Source organism: Rana temporaria, chromosome 3 (assembly GCF_905171775.1).
Source record: "Rana temporaria chromosome 3, aRanTem1.1, whole genome shotgun sequence".
NCBI lineage: Eukaryota > Metazoa > Chordata > Amphibia > Anura > Ranidae > Rana > Rana temporaria.
In genome coordinates, this window is record NC_053491.1 from 31140092 (window position 1) to 31156872 (window position 16781).

The 16781-nt window shown below is 44.1% G+C and overlaps 1 protein-coding gene across 12 annotated transcripts in view; it reads left to right on the forward strand.

The window, feature by feature from the left end:
- The window catches only part of AKAP13 (A-kinase anchoring protein 13), a 423120-nt gene that overhangs the window by 161793 nt on the left and 244546 nt on the right, over positions 1–16781 (forward strand). For all 12 annotated transcript variants that reach the window (XM_040342370.1, XM_040342380.1, XM_040342375.1 and 9 more), the window contains one exon: positions 1806–2096. In XM_040342370.1, the coding sequence (XP_040198304.1) occupies positions 1806–2096 (291 nt within the window). The remainder of the gene's footprint in view (positions 1–1805; positions 2097–16781) is intronic.

Consider the following 16781-nt stretch of genomic DNA (forward strand, 5'->3'; position numbering starts at 1 on the left):
TCTCACGAAGCTCTGTTCAATCCATCTGAAAATGGAAAGAGTATGGCAGAACTGCAAACCTACCAAGACATGGCCGTCCACCTAAACTGACAGGCCGGGCAAGGAGAGCATTAATGAGAGAAGCAGCCAAGAGACCCATGGTAACTCTGGAGGAGCTGCAGAGATCCACAGCCCAGGTGGGAGAATCTGTCCACAGGACAACTATTAGTGGTCTCTCCACAAATCTGCCCTTTATGGAAGAGTGACGAGAAGAAAGCCATTGTTGAAAGAAAGACATAAGTCCTGTTTTCAGTTTGCGAGAAGCCATGTGGGGGACACGGCAAACATGTGGAAGAAGGTGCTCTGGTCAGATGAGACCAAAATTTTACTTTTTGGCCTAGAAGCAAAATCCTACGTGTAGTGGAAAACTAATTGCACTTCACCCTGAACACACCATCCCCACTGTGAAACGTGGTGGCAGCATCATGTGGTGAGGATGCTTTTCATCAGCAGGGACAGGGAAGCTGGTCAGAGTTGATAGGAAGATGGATGGATCCAAATACAGGGCAATCTTAGAAGAAAACCTGTTTATAGTCTGCAAAAGACTTGAGACTGGGGCGGAGGTTCACCTTCCAGAAGGACAATGACTCTAAACATACAGCCAGAGCTACAATGGAATGGTTTAGATCAAAGCATATTCATGTGTTGGAATGGGCCAGTCAAAGTCCAGACCTAAATACAATAGAGAATCTGTGGCAAGACTTGAAAATTGCTGTTCAGACGCTCTCCATCCAATCTGACAGAGCTTGAGCTGTTTTGAAAAGAAGAATGGGCAAAAATGTCTCTCTCTAGATGTGCAAAGCTGGTAGAGACACCCCCAAAAAGACTTGCAACGGAAGTATTGACTCAGGGGGGCTGAATTCAAATGTGCCCCACACTTTTCTTTAAATGTTTTTTAAACTGTTTTTTAAAATAAATATCATTTTCCTTCCACTTCACAGTTTTGTGCCACTTTGTGTTGGTCTATCACATAAAAATCCCAATAAAATACATTTAAAGCGGAGTTCCGGACACAATTTCACTTTTTAAATATAAATACCCCTGTAATACACAAGCTTAATGTATTCTAGTAAAGTTAGTCTGTAAACTAAGGTCCGTTTTGTTAGGTTGTTACAGCATTTAGACACTTTATAAAATAGAAATTGACTGGGGCCATCTTAAGTGTGGGCATCATGAAGCCAGACTATATGACTTCCTGGATTTCTTCCTTGCAGATCTCGCACATGCTCAGTGCTGCACAAGCAGTGTAATAGGTTTCAGATCAGGTTTCAGCACCTGTACTGTCCAAGTCACATGATTCTTTGAGACTGGGGAGTGCACAGACTCCTGGAAAGTTACACCCACTACATTCCCAGGAGTCTGTGCGGTGTAGGTTAGGAAGCGTAAGCACCTTGGTGCAGGAAGTGGGAAGACTAACTATTCTGCCTAGCAACAACACTTTGAAGGCATCTAAAAAAAAAAAAAAAATTCTTATAGGACTAATGACATTTTTTTAAAACTACTGATGTAATGTTATATTTATGGGTGGAACTCCACTTGAAGTTTTTGGTTGGAACATGATAATGTTGACAATTTCAAGGAGTTTAATACTTTTAGGGCACTCTGCATGTCAACTTCTTCAACACATTTTAAACACCTTTATCTTGATTTGTTTACTGAATGGAAATGGTGAATGAAATAATGAGAATTGGAAGATTGCTTAATTTATTCCATATAGGTTGATTGACTGTTTATTTTATGAACCTTTTATTTATTTTCTCTTTCAGCTCACGGCTGTTGTGAGATTGTTACTGTCTCACTGTGTGCGTCCAAGAAGGGCTCGGTGGTTGTGTTGGGAGAGGAGAGCTTTGAATTCACCGGCGATGAAGCATACGATTCTGCTCAGTTTCTAGTGGCCAATGCCACCAACCAGCAGGCCCTGAACTTCGCTCGGTTCCTGATCAGCGCACAGCCACGTCCGGGAGATGTTGCCGTTCTAGATAAGAAGATCACGTTGGCTTTTAAACATCTTCAGTTGCCCAGTGGATGGAATGTTCTTGGAGAAACCCCTTTAACAGGTGAAGGTTCTTGATACAAAATTAAATATTGAGCAAACACAGGCATGTTTCCCTCAGCAGTACATTTTTGTTTGCATGCTAAAAGATTGAACTCGCAGTACTCATGATATTTCATGAGATTTAACTGGTAGACTAGTGAGACTATGAGCGTGGTAAAAAAAAAATCGCTGATCGCCGCCATTACTAGTAAAAAAATATACAAAAAAAAATGCTATAACTATCCCCTATTTTGTAGACGCTATAACATTTTCGCAAACCAATCAATATACGCTTATTTGCGATTTTTCTTTACCAATAATATGTAGAAGAATACATATCGGCCTAAACTGAGGAAAAAAAACTTTTTTTTCTTTTATGTACCGTATTTATCGCGGTATAACGCGCTCCCACGTATACCGCGTACCCCTAAAGTTGCCCGAATCCTGTGGAAAAAAAGTTTTTTTGAACTTACAGTTTTGGTGTCTTGTGCGGCGTCCATCGGCGGCCTCGTCGGGTCTGTCTGCGGCTTCGGGTGTCCTCTTCGTCGGGTTCGGTGTCCTACTGCGGCTTCGGGTGTCCTCTTCGTCGGGTCCGGCGTCCTTCTGCGGCGTCCTCGCGTCCTCCCCGCTCATTTCCCGCGCCGAGTTTGAATACTGCGCCGACATATACAGAGCGCAGTACACACGTGTATTGTCGGGCAGGCTCGGCAACTCTCGCGCTGACGTCCTGTACGTCCAGGACGTGAGCGCGGAAGGAGCCGAGACTGGCCGACTATACCCGAGTGTACTGCGCTCGGTATATGTCGGCGCAGTATTCAAACTCAGCGCGGGAAAGCGGCTATCGGCGTATACCGCGCACCCACGATTTTGCCCTGATTTTCAGGGCAAAAAAGTGTGCGGTATACGCCGATAAATACGGTATATTTTTGGGGGATGTTTGCTTTTTTTTGTTTATAGCGCAAAAAATGAAAACCGCAGAGGTGATCAAATACCACCAAAAGAAAGCTTTAATTGTGGGAAAAAAGGGACGTCAATTTTGTTTGGGTACAGCGTCGCATGACAGCGCGATTGTCGGTTAAAAGCGACGCAGTGCCGAATCACAAAAAGTGCTCTGGTGAGGAAGGGGGTAAATTTCTTCCGGGGCTGAAGCGGTTAATGTATACATTATGGAATTCTGGAAATAAAAACCTCACTGGTATAATAGGAAAAAAAAAGTGTGTGTGTATATGTATGTATATGTGTGTGTGTATGTGTGTATGTATATATATATATATATGTATATGTATATGTATATGTATATGTATATGTGTGTGTGTGTGTGTAATATATAAATATATATATGTGTGTATGTATGTGTATGTGTGTATATATATATATATATATATGAGTGTGTGTATGTAATGTTATATATATATATATATATATATATATATATATATATATATATATATATATATATATATATATATATATATATAAAAAATAAAAATCATAGTGAAGTATTTGTTTTTATTTTGTGTCCCTCTTTGTAACTGTGAAGATAAATAGCTAATAGATTATATAAAGCCAGGAATTTTGTCGCCACATACCTACCGCATGCTACAATGCGAGTTTACTCAAGCGCGTCAATTCCCACATACCATCACTTGAAGTCACTTTGCTTACAGCGTTCACAGGGTCATACAATGAATCTTGTGCTGTGGGAACTCCTTGGCGGTGACTGCTGAGTCAGGGAACCTGCAGGTTCCAGTGTCGGATACGGATTATACCAGGTGTGAGCACAGGATTAAGGGGCCGCACTGATGGCTTACTTCTGTATTGGGTGTGACAACTGCATTATCGGTTGATTGGCGGTAAACGGCGGCTGCCGTTTGGGAGGTCACATGTCAGGATTAAGGAGAAGATACTATATACTGTATTATAGGAAGCAGATAGTCACAGCAGCCACATGAACAGTTTATTTGCATTTCTCCAATTTGCAACATTTGTCTACAAAAAGTTAATTGCATGCTTTTTGTGTAAAATCGAAATAACCGCGCTCCTATTAGTGTGTAAATCAGTGATGGCCCATAACGCCCCCCCCTTTTCATTTATGTCAGATATGTCCGGCTAGTGGTAGAACACCCTATTAGTTGGCACCTCATCCCAGAAAGTCATATATATAGCATGGGAGGGAGAAAGGGATTGTTGCTGTGCTTACAAATAATGATGATAACCAAGTAAAAAAATATAATTTTAATGAAAATGTGGAGTGGAATGGCATTACAGTACCACAGAGCTCATTGATTTAAGGGCATTCAACATTTCATGGTGAAGGTGGTCAAAGAGCAGATGTTTAATTTAGGCAGAGATTCCACATTCGTATATTAACCCGACATGTTTGGCATAACGGCTTCATCTGGGGATATGCAAATACATGTGTCCGGCCACCTAACCGGACGCATGGATTCCAGTACGGTTGTTTTTTTTGTTTTGTTTTTTAGAAGCACATTATTAGAGCCAGGGGCCCAGTGCATGGGGCTCCGATGTTTAACTATGGTTGGACAGGGCTGGAAGGTGGACTTAAAGTGGTTGTAAACCCTTGCAGACCACTTTTACCTACAGGTAAGCCTAGATTAAGGCTCACCTGTAGGTACAAGAAATAAAGAAATATCTCCCTAAACCTACACGGTTTAGGAGATATTTGTAGAAAAGACTGCACCAATGTCTACGGCGCATGCACGCCATAGACAACGGCGCAGGCGCACTGAGTGTGCCGTTGGTGAAGGAAATCGTGCTTTCACTGACGGCGCGCGGTAGTGACGTCATCGCGGCTCTGGCCAATCACAGCGCTGGACCCACGATACCCGGAAGTCACTATAGTGACGGCACTATAAAAGTATCTGTAATAAATAAAATTAAGTGCACAATTCAGCCACAGCATCTGTCAGACGCTCAGCATTTGAAAGGCTGCCTGCTGCTGGACAGGACACCTGTGCCTTCTGCCCACAGTTAAACGCCAAGCCTCATGCATTGGGGCTAAACGCTGGCAAGGTAAAACTCCACAAACAAATCTGTGACAAAACTTGAAACTGGGAGGGTGGATAGGAACTTGCTTTATGGCTGGCGGTCTACAGAGAAGTCATTGACCCCATCATTTGCCCCTTTTAAGGTCTCCCACACTTTGACCTTGTACAGTCCTAATCATTTACCTCCCTCTAATGGGCAGTACCAAGGGGAAGGGTAACTATCTTCTAGAGCAATGGTCTCCAAACTGCGGCCCTTTGTTTGCCTTCATCTGGCCTTTTGGGCACTAGTCCTCCCAATGACCCCAACAATGGAGCATAATTCCTCCCCCTGATATTAAAGATGGAGCACTGTTTACTTCCACTGACTATTCAATTTCTGCCAACCTCCCCCCTGCCCAGTAAACTTGCCCTTTGTGTAGAAAGTTTGAAGACCCTATTTTTTTCCCAGAAGCCAGGGCTCCCTTTCCTTAACCCCTTGGCGCTGACCGTACGCATATACTGGTGGGCCTTGGCGCCGAGCGGCCGCATATTTGCGTACCATTTGGCCAACACAGCTGAGGGAAAGCTCCTGAGCACTTCTTGCGACCGGGAGCTTTCCAATCATGTGATCGCCAATTACGGCGGTCACATGATCATAAACCCTGCCCCCCTTCCATCATCTGAAACCTCTTAAATGGCCGGGAGGCACCAGCACAAAAAGGTTAAAGGAGTTCTATGATCACAACGTACGTTTTCATTTTAGAACCTCTGCATTGTAATGGCAATACGGCTTAGACCCCTTTCACACACAGGCGCTGTGCAGATTCCATAACGCTAAAAACAGCGCCTGCAAAGCGCCCTGAAAGAGACGCTTCTTTCACTCCAGTGTGAAAGCCTGAGGGCTTTCACACTGGAGCCGTGCGCTGGCAGGACACTAAAAAAAGTCCTTTGGAGCGGTGTGTATACCGCTCCTCCACCGCACCTGCCCATTGAAATGAATGAGCACCGCGGCTATACTGCCGGCAAAGCGCTGCTGCAGCGGCGCTTCGCGGGTAGTTTTAACCCTTTTTTGGCCGCAAGCGGGGATTAAAGAAGCCCAGCTAGCGGCCGGAAAGGGGCCTTACCGAAAAAACGCCTTTTATGTTGTGGGTGCTGCCTGTCTGCTGGCCCATTCTTTCCACAATTTCTCAGGATCTCTCCACGATTTGCTGCTTCTTTTCTGCTGTTTCCTTTCCTTTCAGAGGACTAAATATCCCATGGCACCTTGCTGCCTGCAAATGGCGACTCCACCTATTGAAATTCCTCCTCAGTACTGCTCTAGTTCAGAAGTTCAGATACCTTTACAAACTTTAAGATCGTTCGGAGTTAGAGGAGTAGGCTAGCAATAATTGAATTACAATGGTATGATTCTACATTTTGATAGGCTTTAAGGTATGTTTAATGGGGCTTTATTTGTTCTCTGTTGACATTTATCTTCAAAGGGACGCGGTATGAATCCTTTTAGCTGCTAATGCTTGACACAATCTCAGGAATCTCTCACGGTCTCCGGGAGCCATTCTTGAGCCTTGAATATGCTGCATGTAAGCAGGTGTTTTAGCGAACTGACAGGTTAAACAGTTGTGAACTCCAGTGATCACACCAACCAGTTTCACTGTTATATAATTAACACTGATAACTTAAATGGGTTCCCCAGCTGGGGAAATTGGCTGACTCAAGGAAGCCGCCGCTGAAAGGCTCGTACGCTAAGAAAATCAGGTGAACATTTTCGTACAATTTTCATATGCTGTGTGTGTATACATCTTTCGACAGCTGATTCCGAAATTTCGTACGAAAATTCCCGAAGGGTCAAACTCCCCAAAAAATTTGTGCGGGAACAGAATGAACGATTTTCATTCAACGTGTACCGTTTTCATACAAGAAAGATCAGAAAAATAAAGACTGCGCGTGATCAGAAACAATACACAACAAAAAAAGCCTTTGTCATACGAGACTATTCATAAGAATTTTCGTATTTCCTTACATCGGTTCCAATTTGCTGTAAAACATCGAGAAAATTCGGACGCATGTTCACCCAATTCTTCTTATAGTGTTTACTCCACTTAAAGGGGTTGTAAAGGAATTTTTTTTTTTCATAATAAGCATCCTTTACCTGCAGACATTCCTCTTTTCACTTCCTCATTGTTGGTTTTTGCTCAGAAGTTGCTCTTTCTTCTCTGTTTTGTTCACTTCCTGCTTGTCTGATTGTTACTGACCACAGTGATGGGAGGCTTTACTGCGGTGGTCAGTAACGTGCTTGCCCCCTCCTGGGAACTACATCTGTACGGCAGGACGCTCTCTACGTGTTAGAGACTTCAAGGAGGTGTGAATTACTGGGTGTGCCGCAGTTCATACTGGGAAATGTAGTTCTTGCATGAACGAGCGCCGCAAACCAGGAAGTGAATGAGAGAACAGAAACTAGAACGCCGGCGGTGATATAGATGAAGGAATTTAATAGGTATTTACTTGTTTTTTAACAGAATTATTACACTATTCTGTCTGCCTTGCAGACATTCAATTTTAGGCAATTTTTTTTTTCCTTTAGTGACCTTTAAGTTTCTAGACGCCTTGTCAAGACTGCTGCAATGAATTTGTAAATTTAAATAGGGTTAATATTAATATTGGTAACCACTGGGTATCTTCTGACTGTGGCCATTGAATACATTTCATTTTAGCATTAACCACTTTCAGTCTGGGCCAATTCTGACATCCCTCTCCTACTTGTAAAAAAATGTTTTTATTTTTTTGCTAGAAAAACACGTTGGGGGTTCTAACATTCTATAAATATTTTAAGCAGAGGCCCTAGAGATTACATTTTTTTTTTAAAAAGATACATTTTAACCACTTAAGCCCCGGACCTTTAGGCAGCTAAATGCCCAGGCCAGGTTTTGCGATTCGGCACTGCTTCGCTTTAACAGACAATTGCGCGGTCGTGCAACGTGGCTCCCAAACAAAATTGGCGTCCTTTTTTCCCCACAAATAGAGCTTTCTTTTGGTGGTATTTGATCACCTCTGCGTTTTTTTTTTTTTTGCGCTATAAACAAAAATAGAGCGACAATTTTGAAAAAAATGCAATATTTTTTACTTTTTGCTATAATAAATATCTCCCAAAATTATATATAAAAAAAAGTTTCCTCCGTTTAGGCCGATACGTATTCTTCTACCTAATTTTGGTAAAAAAAATCGCAATAAGCGTTTATCGATTGGTTTGCGCAAAATTTATAGCGTTTACAAAATAGGGGATATTTTTATTGCATTTTTATTATTTTTTTTTTATTTTACTACTAATGGCGGACACTTCAGACAATTTTGACACATTTTTGGGACCATTGTCATTTTCACAGCAAAAAATGCATTTAAATTGCATTCTTTATTGTGAAAATGACAGTTGCAGTTTGGGAGTTAACCACAGGGGGCGCTGAACGTGTTAGGCTTCACCTAGTGTGTGTTTACAACAGTAGGGGGGTGTGGCTGTAGGTCTGATGTCATCGATTGTTTCTCCCTATAAAGGGGATGACACGATCGATGCGCCGCCACAGTGAAGCACGGGGAAGCCGTGTTTACATACGGCTCTCCCCGTTCTTCAGCTCCGGGGAACGATCGCGACGGAGCGGCTATAAACGAATAGCCACGCCGTCATCCCGGATCGCTCCCCGAGGTAAGCCGCCCACCGCATGCAGAGGGGGGGGGGGGGGTCCTGATCGGACCCCCGACCCGCGGAAAGGCAAGGACGTATATATACGCCCATCTTCCTGTCCGTGCCATTTTGCGGATGTAAATAGTCGTGCGGTGGGCGTTAAGTGGTTAAGGCTCCATGCACACTGAAGCTGATAAACTGCAGTTCATTGGCGTTTTGGCTTTTTTTTTTTAAAGCCCATAAACTGAACTCTATGTTAGCCTATGTGCCCATGCACACCTGGGCGTTTTTTAGTGTTAATGAGCTTTGGAGTTTATTGGTTTTTTTCTGAACGCCCGAAATTTGCGTTCAAAGTGACGTATTTTGGCGGGAAAACGATCAAAAATGCAAAACGCTCAAACGCTTGAAAACGCAAAAAAAAAACGTCGGTGCCAGCGTTTTTTTTGCGTTTTTTAATCCATTGAAAAAAAAAAGCTACACTGAATAACGCTGATTAAAGCTATTGCAAAAACGCTAAAAAACGTTGAAAGGCTCCCTGCAAAGCTACTGGCGTTTTTTTATAGCTTTTATCAGCTTCAGTGTGCATGGAGCCGCATTCAAATGCTCAAAAGGACAATATAATACCGAGTTGTTTAGTAAGAGATATAAGATGTTAAACGCTGCGTAAATAGATACCAAACATGTCACGTTTTATAATTGTGTCCGCCGTGGAACAGCGCCAAACTTTGGTACCTAAAAATCTCCATATGCAGCACTTTAAAGTGATATTAAAGGTACATTTCCTAAAAAATAACTAAAAACATGTTATACTTGCCTGCTCAGCAAAACTATTGCACAGAGCACCCCTAAACCTCTTCTCGGGTTCACCGTTGGCACTCCTTTTCTTCTCCGAGTGACCTCATAGCAAGCCGCTTTTATGGGGCACTCATGCGTGCTCTCTCCCAAGCCCCGCACGTCCATATGATACACAAAAATGAAACAAATACTCTTGTATGAGTTGTAACTGTTTATCTGAGCCAAAATAAGTTGTACCTGTTTGTCGGCAGCGTCTATTCAGTCCAGAATTTACACAGGATCTCTAAGCTTTGAAAATCAGGGGGTAGGTATCTGAAGTCTCACAGTGCAGGTTTTCAGTGGGGGGTGGGGGGAGCCCTGATTGAAGCACCGGGGGCGGGGCCAAGTCATACATTCAATGGCTATGGACGCCAAATGAATGACTCGGGAGCGTGCCCGCAAGGTAACCCCCTGGGAGAGCACATTTCCTAGGGGGTTATCTGATGTGGGGAGGAGCCGCGAGAGCTCCCCGGAAGTCACGGATCGGGGGCCACTCTGTACAAAACGAGCTGCACAGTGGAGGTAAATATGACATGTTTGTAAAGCTTTGTTTTTTTAAATAACAATCACTTTTTAAATAATAGGTGGGTGGTCATATTGTTATGGCTGACTGGTGTAAATTATTTTGTGTTGCTGTTCTTACTACATGTGCTAGTAAGATTTTTTTTTTATCACTTTAACTGTAAATGTCTAATCGTCACAGGGGAGTTATTTTATATACAGATCACCAATGTTTTTGCAAATCCAATTTTTTTTTAAAATCAGTTGAGCCGGCCCAGCGAGTGAAATAATTCATTCCGTTTCATACGGTTTCAGTGACTTGCACTAAACTGAAATCCAGCGGGTGGTTCTGTCACCAGATGCTGCGCGCACGTTTCGTCAGTTTACAGCAGCTCAGCTGTCTAAACAGCGCGGGCTTCCATCTTTATTTTCTCCTTGAGCTTCACATGTGTGGGGCTGCAGCACATCATGCAGCTTTAGACAGACGAGGACTTTTAAAACAAGCAATGTAGCAACGTGCGGCAGTCTGTATTTATACTATTTTCAGAAATCAGTACAAGGAGTAAAATGAATGTCTTCTCTGCTGAATGTTCTAGACACTGCGCCTTTCTGCGGGAGCTCCCTTTATGTTTGTTTGCACTGCAGGTTGTCGTGTCCCATGCTACCGGGGAGGTCATGTCAGATTTGCTAAAGTGACATTTAAAACATCAAGCCTGTTTATTATTTTGATGACTTGTATATTTTTTTTTAATAGTTTGTCATGCAGACAATCCAACATTTACCGTATTTATTGTGGTATAGCGCGCACCCTTAAATTTGCCCAGAAATTCCTGTGAAAAAAAGATTTTTGTACTTAGTTTGGTGTCTTGCACGCCGTCCATCGGCGGCCTCGTCGGGTCCGGCGTCCGTCTGCGGCTTCGGGTGTCCTCTTCGTCGGGTCCGGCGTCCTTCTGCGGCGTCCTCCTCGCTCGTTTACCGCGCCGAGTTTGAATACTGCGCCGGTGTAGTGTCAGTTTGCTGCCTATCGTAGAATGCTGCGGAAGTCACGTGGCGGCCAACTGCGCATGCGTTCCAAACGGAAGTGCGATGTGTTCCAATGGATTTTCGACAGTACACACCAGCGAACCCGGCATTCAGGGCGACGTGGATTTAGAGGAAAGTGGCCAGTCGGCCTCACATCCTCGCTTTGCTCGGACGGCTCGCTCCACTCGCTCGGCCTCCTGGCTCTTTTTTTAACGTCCTCCAATCCACGGGGATCTTAAGGAAAGAGCCTGGATGCCGACCGAGGTTTCAATGGTGTGCACTGTCGTGAATCAATTGGAACGCATCGCATTTGCGTTTGGAACGCATCGCGCATGCGCAGTTGGCCGCCACGTAACTTCCGGAGCATTCTAGGATAGGCAGCAAACTGTGACAATACACCGGCATATACCGAGCGTATATATATATATATATATATATATATATATATATATATATATATATATATATATATATATATAATATATTCGGCAATGCTCGCGCTGACGTCCTGGACGTACAGGACGTGAGCGCGAGTGTAGCCGAGACTGCCCGACTATACACGAGTGTACTGCGCTCGGTATATGTCGGCGCAGTATTCAAACTCGGCGCGGGTATCGGCGTATATCGCGCACCTACGATTTTGCCCTGATTTTCAGGGCAAAATAGTGCGCGGTATACGCCGATAAATACGGTAGTTAAAGATGTTGTAAAGGTTTGTTTTTTATTTTCTAAATGGGTTCCTTTAAGCTAGTGCATTGTGGGTTCACTTACCTTTTCCTTCAATTTCCCTTCTAAGGGCCAGATTCAGGTAGATTTCGGCGAGCGTAGCGTATCTCAGATACACTACGTCGCCGTAAGTTAGAGCAGCAGGTCCTGTATTCACAAAGAACTTGCGCTGTAACTTACGGCGGCGCAGTGCAACTGGGCCGGCGTAAGAGCCCGCCTAATTTAAAATAGGCTGGTTGGGGGCGTGTTCTATGTAAAATACTAGTGACCCCACGTATTTGACGTTTCCAACAAACGGCGCATGCGCCGTCCGTGGACGTATCCCAGTGCGCATGCTCCAAATGACGTCGGCAAATCGTCAGTGCTTTCGATGTGAACGTAAATTACGGCCCCATTCACGGACGAGTTACGCAAACGACATAAAATTTGAAAAATTTGACGCGGTTCCGATGTCCATACTTAACATTGGCTGCGCCATCTTTTTGGTGGTTTATCTTTACGCCTGAAAACCCCTCACATAAACGGCGTATCTTTACTGCGACAGCCGGGCATACGTTCGTGAATAGGCATATCTAGCTGATTTACATATTCTAGGCGTAAATCAGCTGGGGCCCCTGGGCAGTGCCCATGTTTTCCCTCTCATTAAGACAGCCCTGCCAGGTATTGTCTATGCAGCTAAAGGGGAGCAGTTGGGAGGCGGTTAAAAAAACAAATTTCAACTGTGGGATTTTACCACCCCACAAGCCCTTCTAGTGTTTTTTTTGTGGGGTGGGGCGCAGTATTATGCATAGGACTGCAAACTGTTCTGAACAAAGTGCAGTTAGAGGGACAGACTGAAGGAAAAGGGCATCAGGGTACAATGTGACACACACCAGGCTTTGAGATCTTTCACACTTTGCTAGGACACAGTGTTCAAATCGAATCTTCTGGCTCAGTACAGACGGGGCTATTCATGGTAAACATTAAAGTGATTATTAAAAAATTTTGTTTTTTTTGTTTTTTTTATTACTTTCAGCAGCTGATTTAATCATATACTCAGCATGCAACTTCTTTATCTTTTGATCCTTGCCTATGTTTCAGTTTAAGCTGGTGCTGTGACCGCTGCCCAGTTGCGGCCCGTAATGCAGGGTGCAGGGGCGCCGCCCCCCTATCCATGCATCTGACCCCCTAATTTACATGCGGGGTGCCGGACGCATGGATCCCAGTGAGGATTTTTTATTTATATTTTAAGCACGTGATTAGAGCCAGAGGCTCTAATTGACTTAAAAAAAGGGTGTGCTTGGGGGGCAGAGCACTGCGCCCAGAGCCCACCCAGTTATGTGACAATAGCGAATGAATATTTGCTGTTGTCACAATGATTCTCCTGAGACCCATTTCCTGATTGGACAAAAGGAGAAGCAATCCTATTGGCCTAGGAGGAGGAGGGAGGAGTCGCACGGCCACCGTGATGGGGGGTGGTGAGGGTGTTTGCGGGTGCATTTTTTTGTGCCGGCCGCTCTTCCCCCAAAATATACCACCAGCCGCCACTGCCTCCGGTTTTTAGTTCAGGGTGGCGCCTTTCTTGCAGCATCCTATAGAGTCAAATTCCCTTTGATATTGCCGCTGTGAACTGCTTTGGTGTTTTTATGCCTTGGACAGTCGTATATGTTTGCCATAATTATTGGCGGAGGCATGTACAGACACAACAGTGCTCACCAACCGACTCCCAATTATTAGAATGCCAAGTTGGCACAGCCTGCAAATTGTTTTTTGTACGTCTATTGTTTAGCATTGGGTATCTGAGCACTTTCAAAAAGATTTAATAGCAAGTGGTTGAAACCCTCACATACACTAACTTCATATGATACACAAAAATGAAACGAATACTCCTGTGTGAGTTGTACCTGTTTTATCTGAGCATAAATAAGTTGTACCTGGTTGTCTGCAGCCTCTATTCTGAGTCCAGAATTTACACAGTTAGCTAGATTCAGATAGACTTAGGCTGGCGTATCAGTAGATACGCCAGCCTAAGTCAGAATCTGCGCCGATGCAAATTTAAGCGTATTCTGGTAACCAGCTACGCTTAAATTAGGCTAAAATACGAGCGGCGTAAGTGTCTTACACCGTCGTATCTTAAAGTGTAATTTTTAATCCGACCGCGCTTCCATTGCGGTCGGCGTAGAATATGTAAATCACTAGATACGTCTATTCACGAACGTACGTCCGTCCGACGCAGTAAAGATACGTCGTTTCCGTAAGAGATAGGTCGCCTAAAGATAAACATGCCCCCTAGGTGGCGTAGACAATGTTAAGTATGGCCGTTGTTCCCGCATCGAAATTTGAAATTTTTACGTAGTTTGCGTAAGTCGTTCGTGAATAGGGATTTACGGCATTTACGTCCACGTCGAAACCAATACATTCTTGCGGCGTACTTTGCCGCAATGCACACTAGGATATGTACACGGACGGCACATGCGCCATTCGTAAATCACGTCGGGTCACCCACCATTAACATAAAACATGCCCCCTCAGCCAAATTTGAATTATGCGCGCTTACGCCCGCCGCATTTGCGCTACGCCGCCGTAACTTAGCAGGCAAGTACTTTGTGAATCATGTACTTGCCTCGCTAACTTACGGCGGCGTAGTGTAAACACGATATACTACGCCGCCGCAAAGTTAAGGCGGTCTTTATGAATCCACCTAAGGATCTCTAAGCTTTGAAAGAGATCAGGGGGTAGGGATCTGAAGTCTCACAGTGCAGGTTTTCAGTGGGGAGGGGGGGGGGGGGGTAGCCCTGATTGAAGCCCTGATTCCTCACAGTACACAGGAACGATGCATAGCTGTGGCCGGGAATCGGATCCCTGCCCCATTACTTATTTTTATTTCTTGATGTGCGGAAAACCTGTCAAAAGTGACTTGTGTTGATAGTGGAGCAACAAGGCAGCAGACAGAAATTACAATTCTTATTTATTTTTTATTTTTTTTATAGGGTACATTTTATTTATTTATGTTGTTAATTATTTCACAAACACAAAATTATACACAGCATACCAATAATGAACACAGCAAAGGGAACAGAGAAAAATGTGACCACAAGTCCATTTGATACACTCCCACCATTCAGATCACGGATACATGTTCGCTGATTTCCATCAGTACATATTATTATATAATCCAGTGCATGAAATTGCAATGGAAGAATCAAGATAACACTTAATAGCTTCATATCATGAGATACAGTTTTGTATCCTTGTAATCTGGTGGTTTTTTGGCTTGTGTATTTAGCCGGGGGGGGGGGGGACCAGACCATTTCAAATCCCTTAGGATAGCCTCTGGCTTCCTATGTTAGATTTTGATGAATAAGTCAAAGTCATTGGGTTAAAGTGGGAGCAGTTTGTGATTCCCACTGAGTAATTCTAGTTTTCTTGGCATAATAAAAAACGATAAACGTAGAAGCGATTTTATGCAATTGGGCAGGGAGGGCATAATCCTCGGCGTGCGCACAGGGTGTGCCAGGTGTCCCCAGGCAAACCCTAATAACCCTGTGCAGCACAGATCCCCCCACTGCCTAGGTTCCCCCTCTCCTTTCCCTTGCAGCGCTTCCGGCTTCCCTACTCTCCTCTCCCTCTGGCTGTTGCTGCAGGGATGTTTTAGAATGAGTGGGGGAAGGGGCCAGTAAATATGTAACTTACTGGCCCCTTCCCTTTCATCGTGAGTGATCGGTAGTATGTGTTTGAGCTTTGGGGTGCACACCCTAATGCCATAGGCTGTGCACACCTATGGGCATCATCATCTAGGTACCCCAATAGACACCTGGAATAAAGAATACATATATTGGGTAGTAGAGCATCTAACCAATAAAATGAACAACTGTAGACCAGAAGGAGCGTATGACCTCGCAGTCACACATACCGCATGGTAAAATGTACCATCCGATCCTAAATCATTTCTTTTATTTTATGTAAAACCTTTAAACCCCCCCTTCCCTCCTCCAAAAAAGACATGTTTTCTGTAACTGATTTAAAAAGTGTGGCTCTGTTGCCCCTCCATCCATAGAGGGGTCCTACTATTACTGGCTGGATGACACGATGCAAGTAAAGAAAAAAAATTAAAAGAAAACCACTGCAGCCACCACATCCAAATATTGGTAAGCTACATATTTATGTAAGTAAACTGGCAATTCCGGTTCTGTTACCTGTGGATCTTCTGAACATTTGTCTGTAAATCTGCCTACAGCAGGGCCTTCTTAATGGCATCTTGGGCAAAGTAATGCTCTTGGGCCCCCTACAATGATGACAGTGCAGGTAAACAGACATCAAGTATGTAGGAGGCAGACGGCCTCCCCTGTGCATCTATCACTCTGTGCCATCATGAGGCCCCCAATTTCGGGGCAGTGTGGGCTCAAGGACCAGCTGCTTTGGGGGAAAAAAACAGGGGGCCCTGTGCAGCTGGGGCCCCTGGGCAGTGCCCTCTCATTAAGACAGCCCTGGCCTACAGACTTCAGAATATATACTGAAAACGGTGTGCCAAATGTTTGCAAGTCTCGGACACTTAACTGGAGATAATAATTTTATAATAGGAAGACATGCAGTGTTCAGTGCGTTTCGGGGTCAAATAATACCTCTTTGCCAGGGCTTGAAAAATATAACGGTAATATCTAAAAAAAAAAAAAAAAAATCATGAAAGATGTCAGGAGAAAATGTATCTGTGCCATGACAAGGTCATCTAGGGCCCAGGGCGAACATGCCAATCTGTGCCCCCCCCCCCAAGATTTATGAGCATTGTCGGTAAACCTCCCCCCCCCCCAAAAAAAAAACAAAAACAAAGTTGGGCTAATCTGTATGCTTGCCCCCTCAGCATAAATTCCCCCTCCTCCCAGCACAAATCCACCCCTTGCTGAAATCCCTCCTCCACCCCTCCTAGCACAGATCCTCTACCCCTTAACTTTCACATTACACATAGTACACATCCTCTCCCCACTCC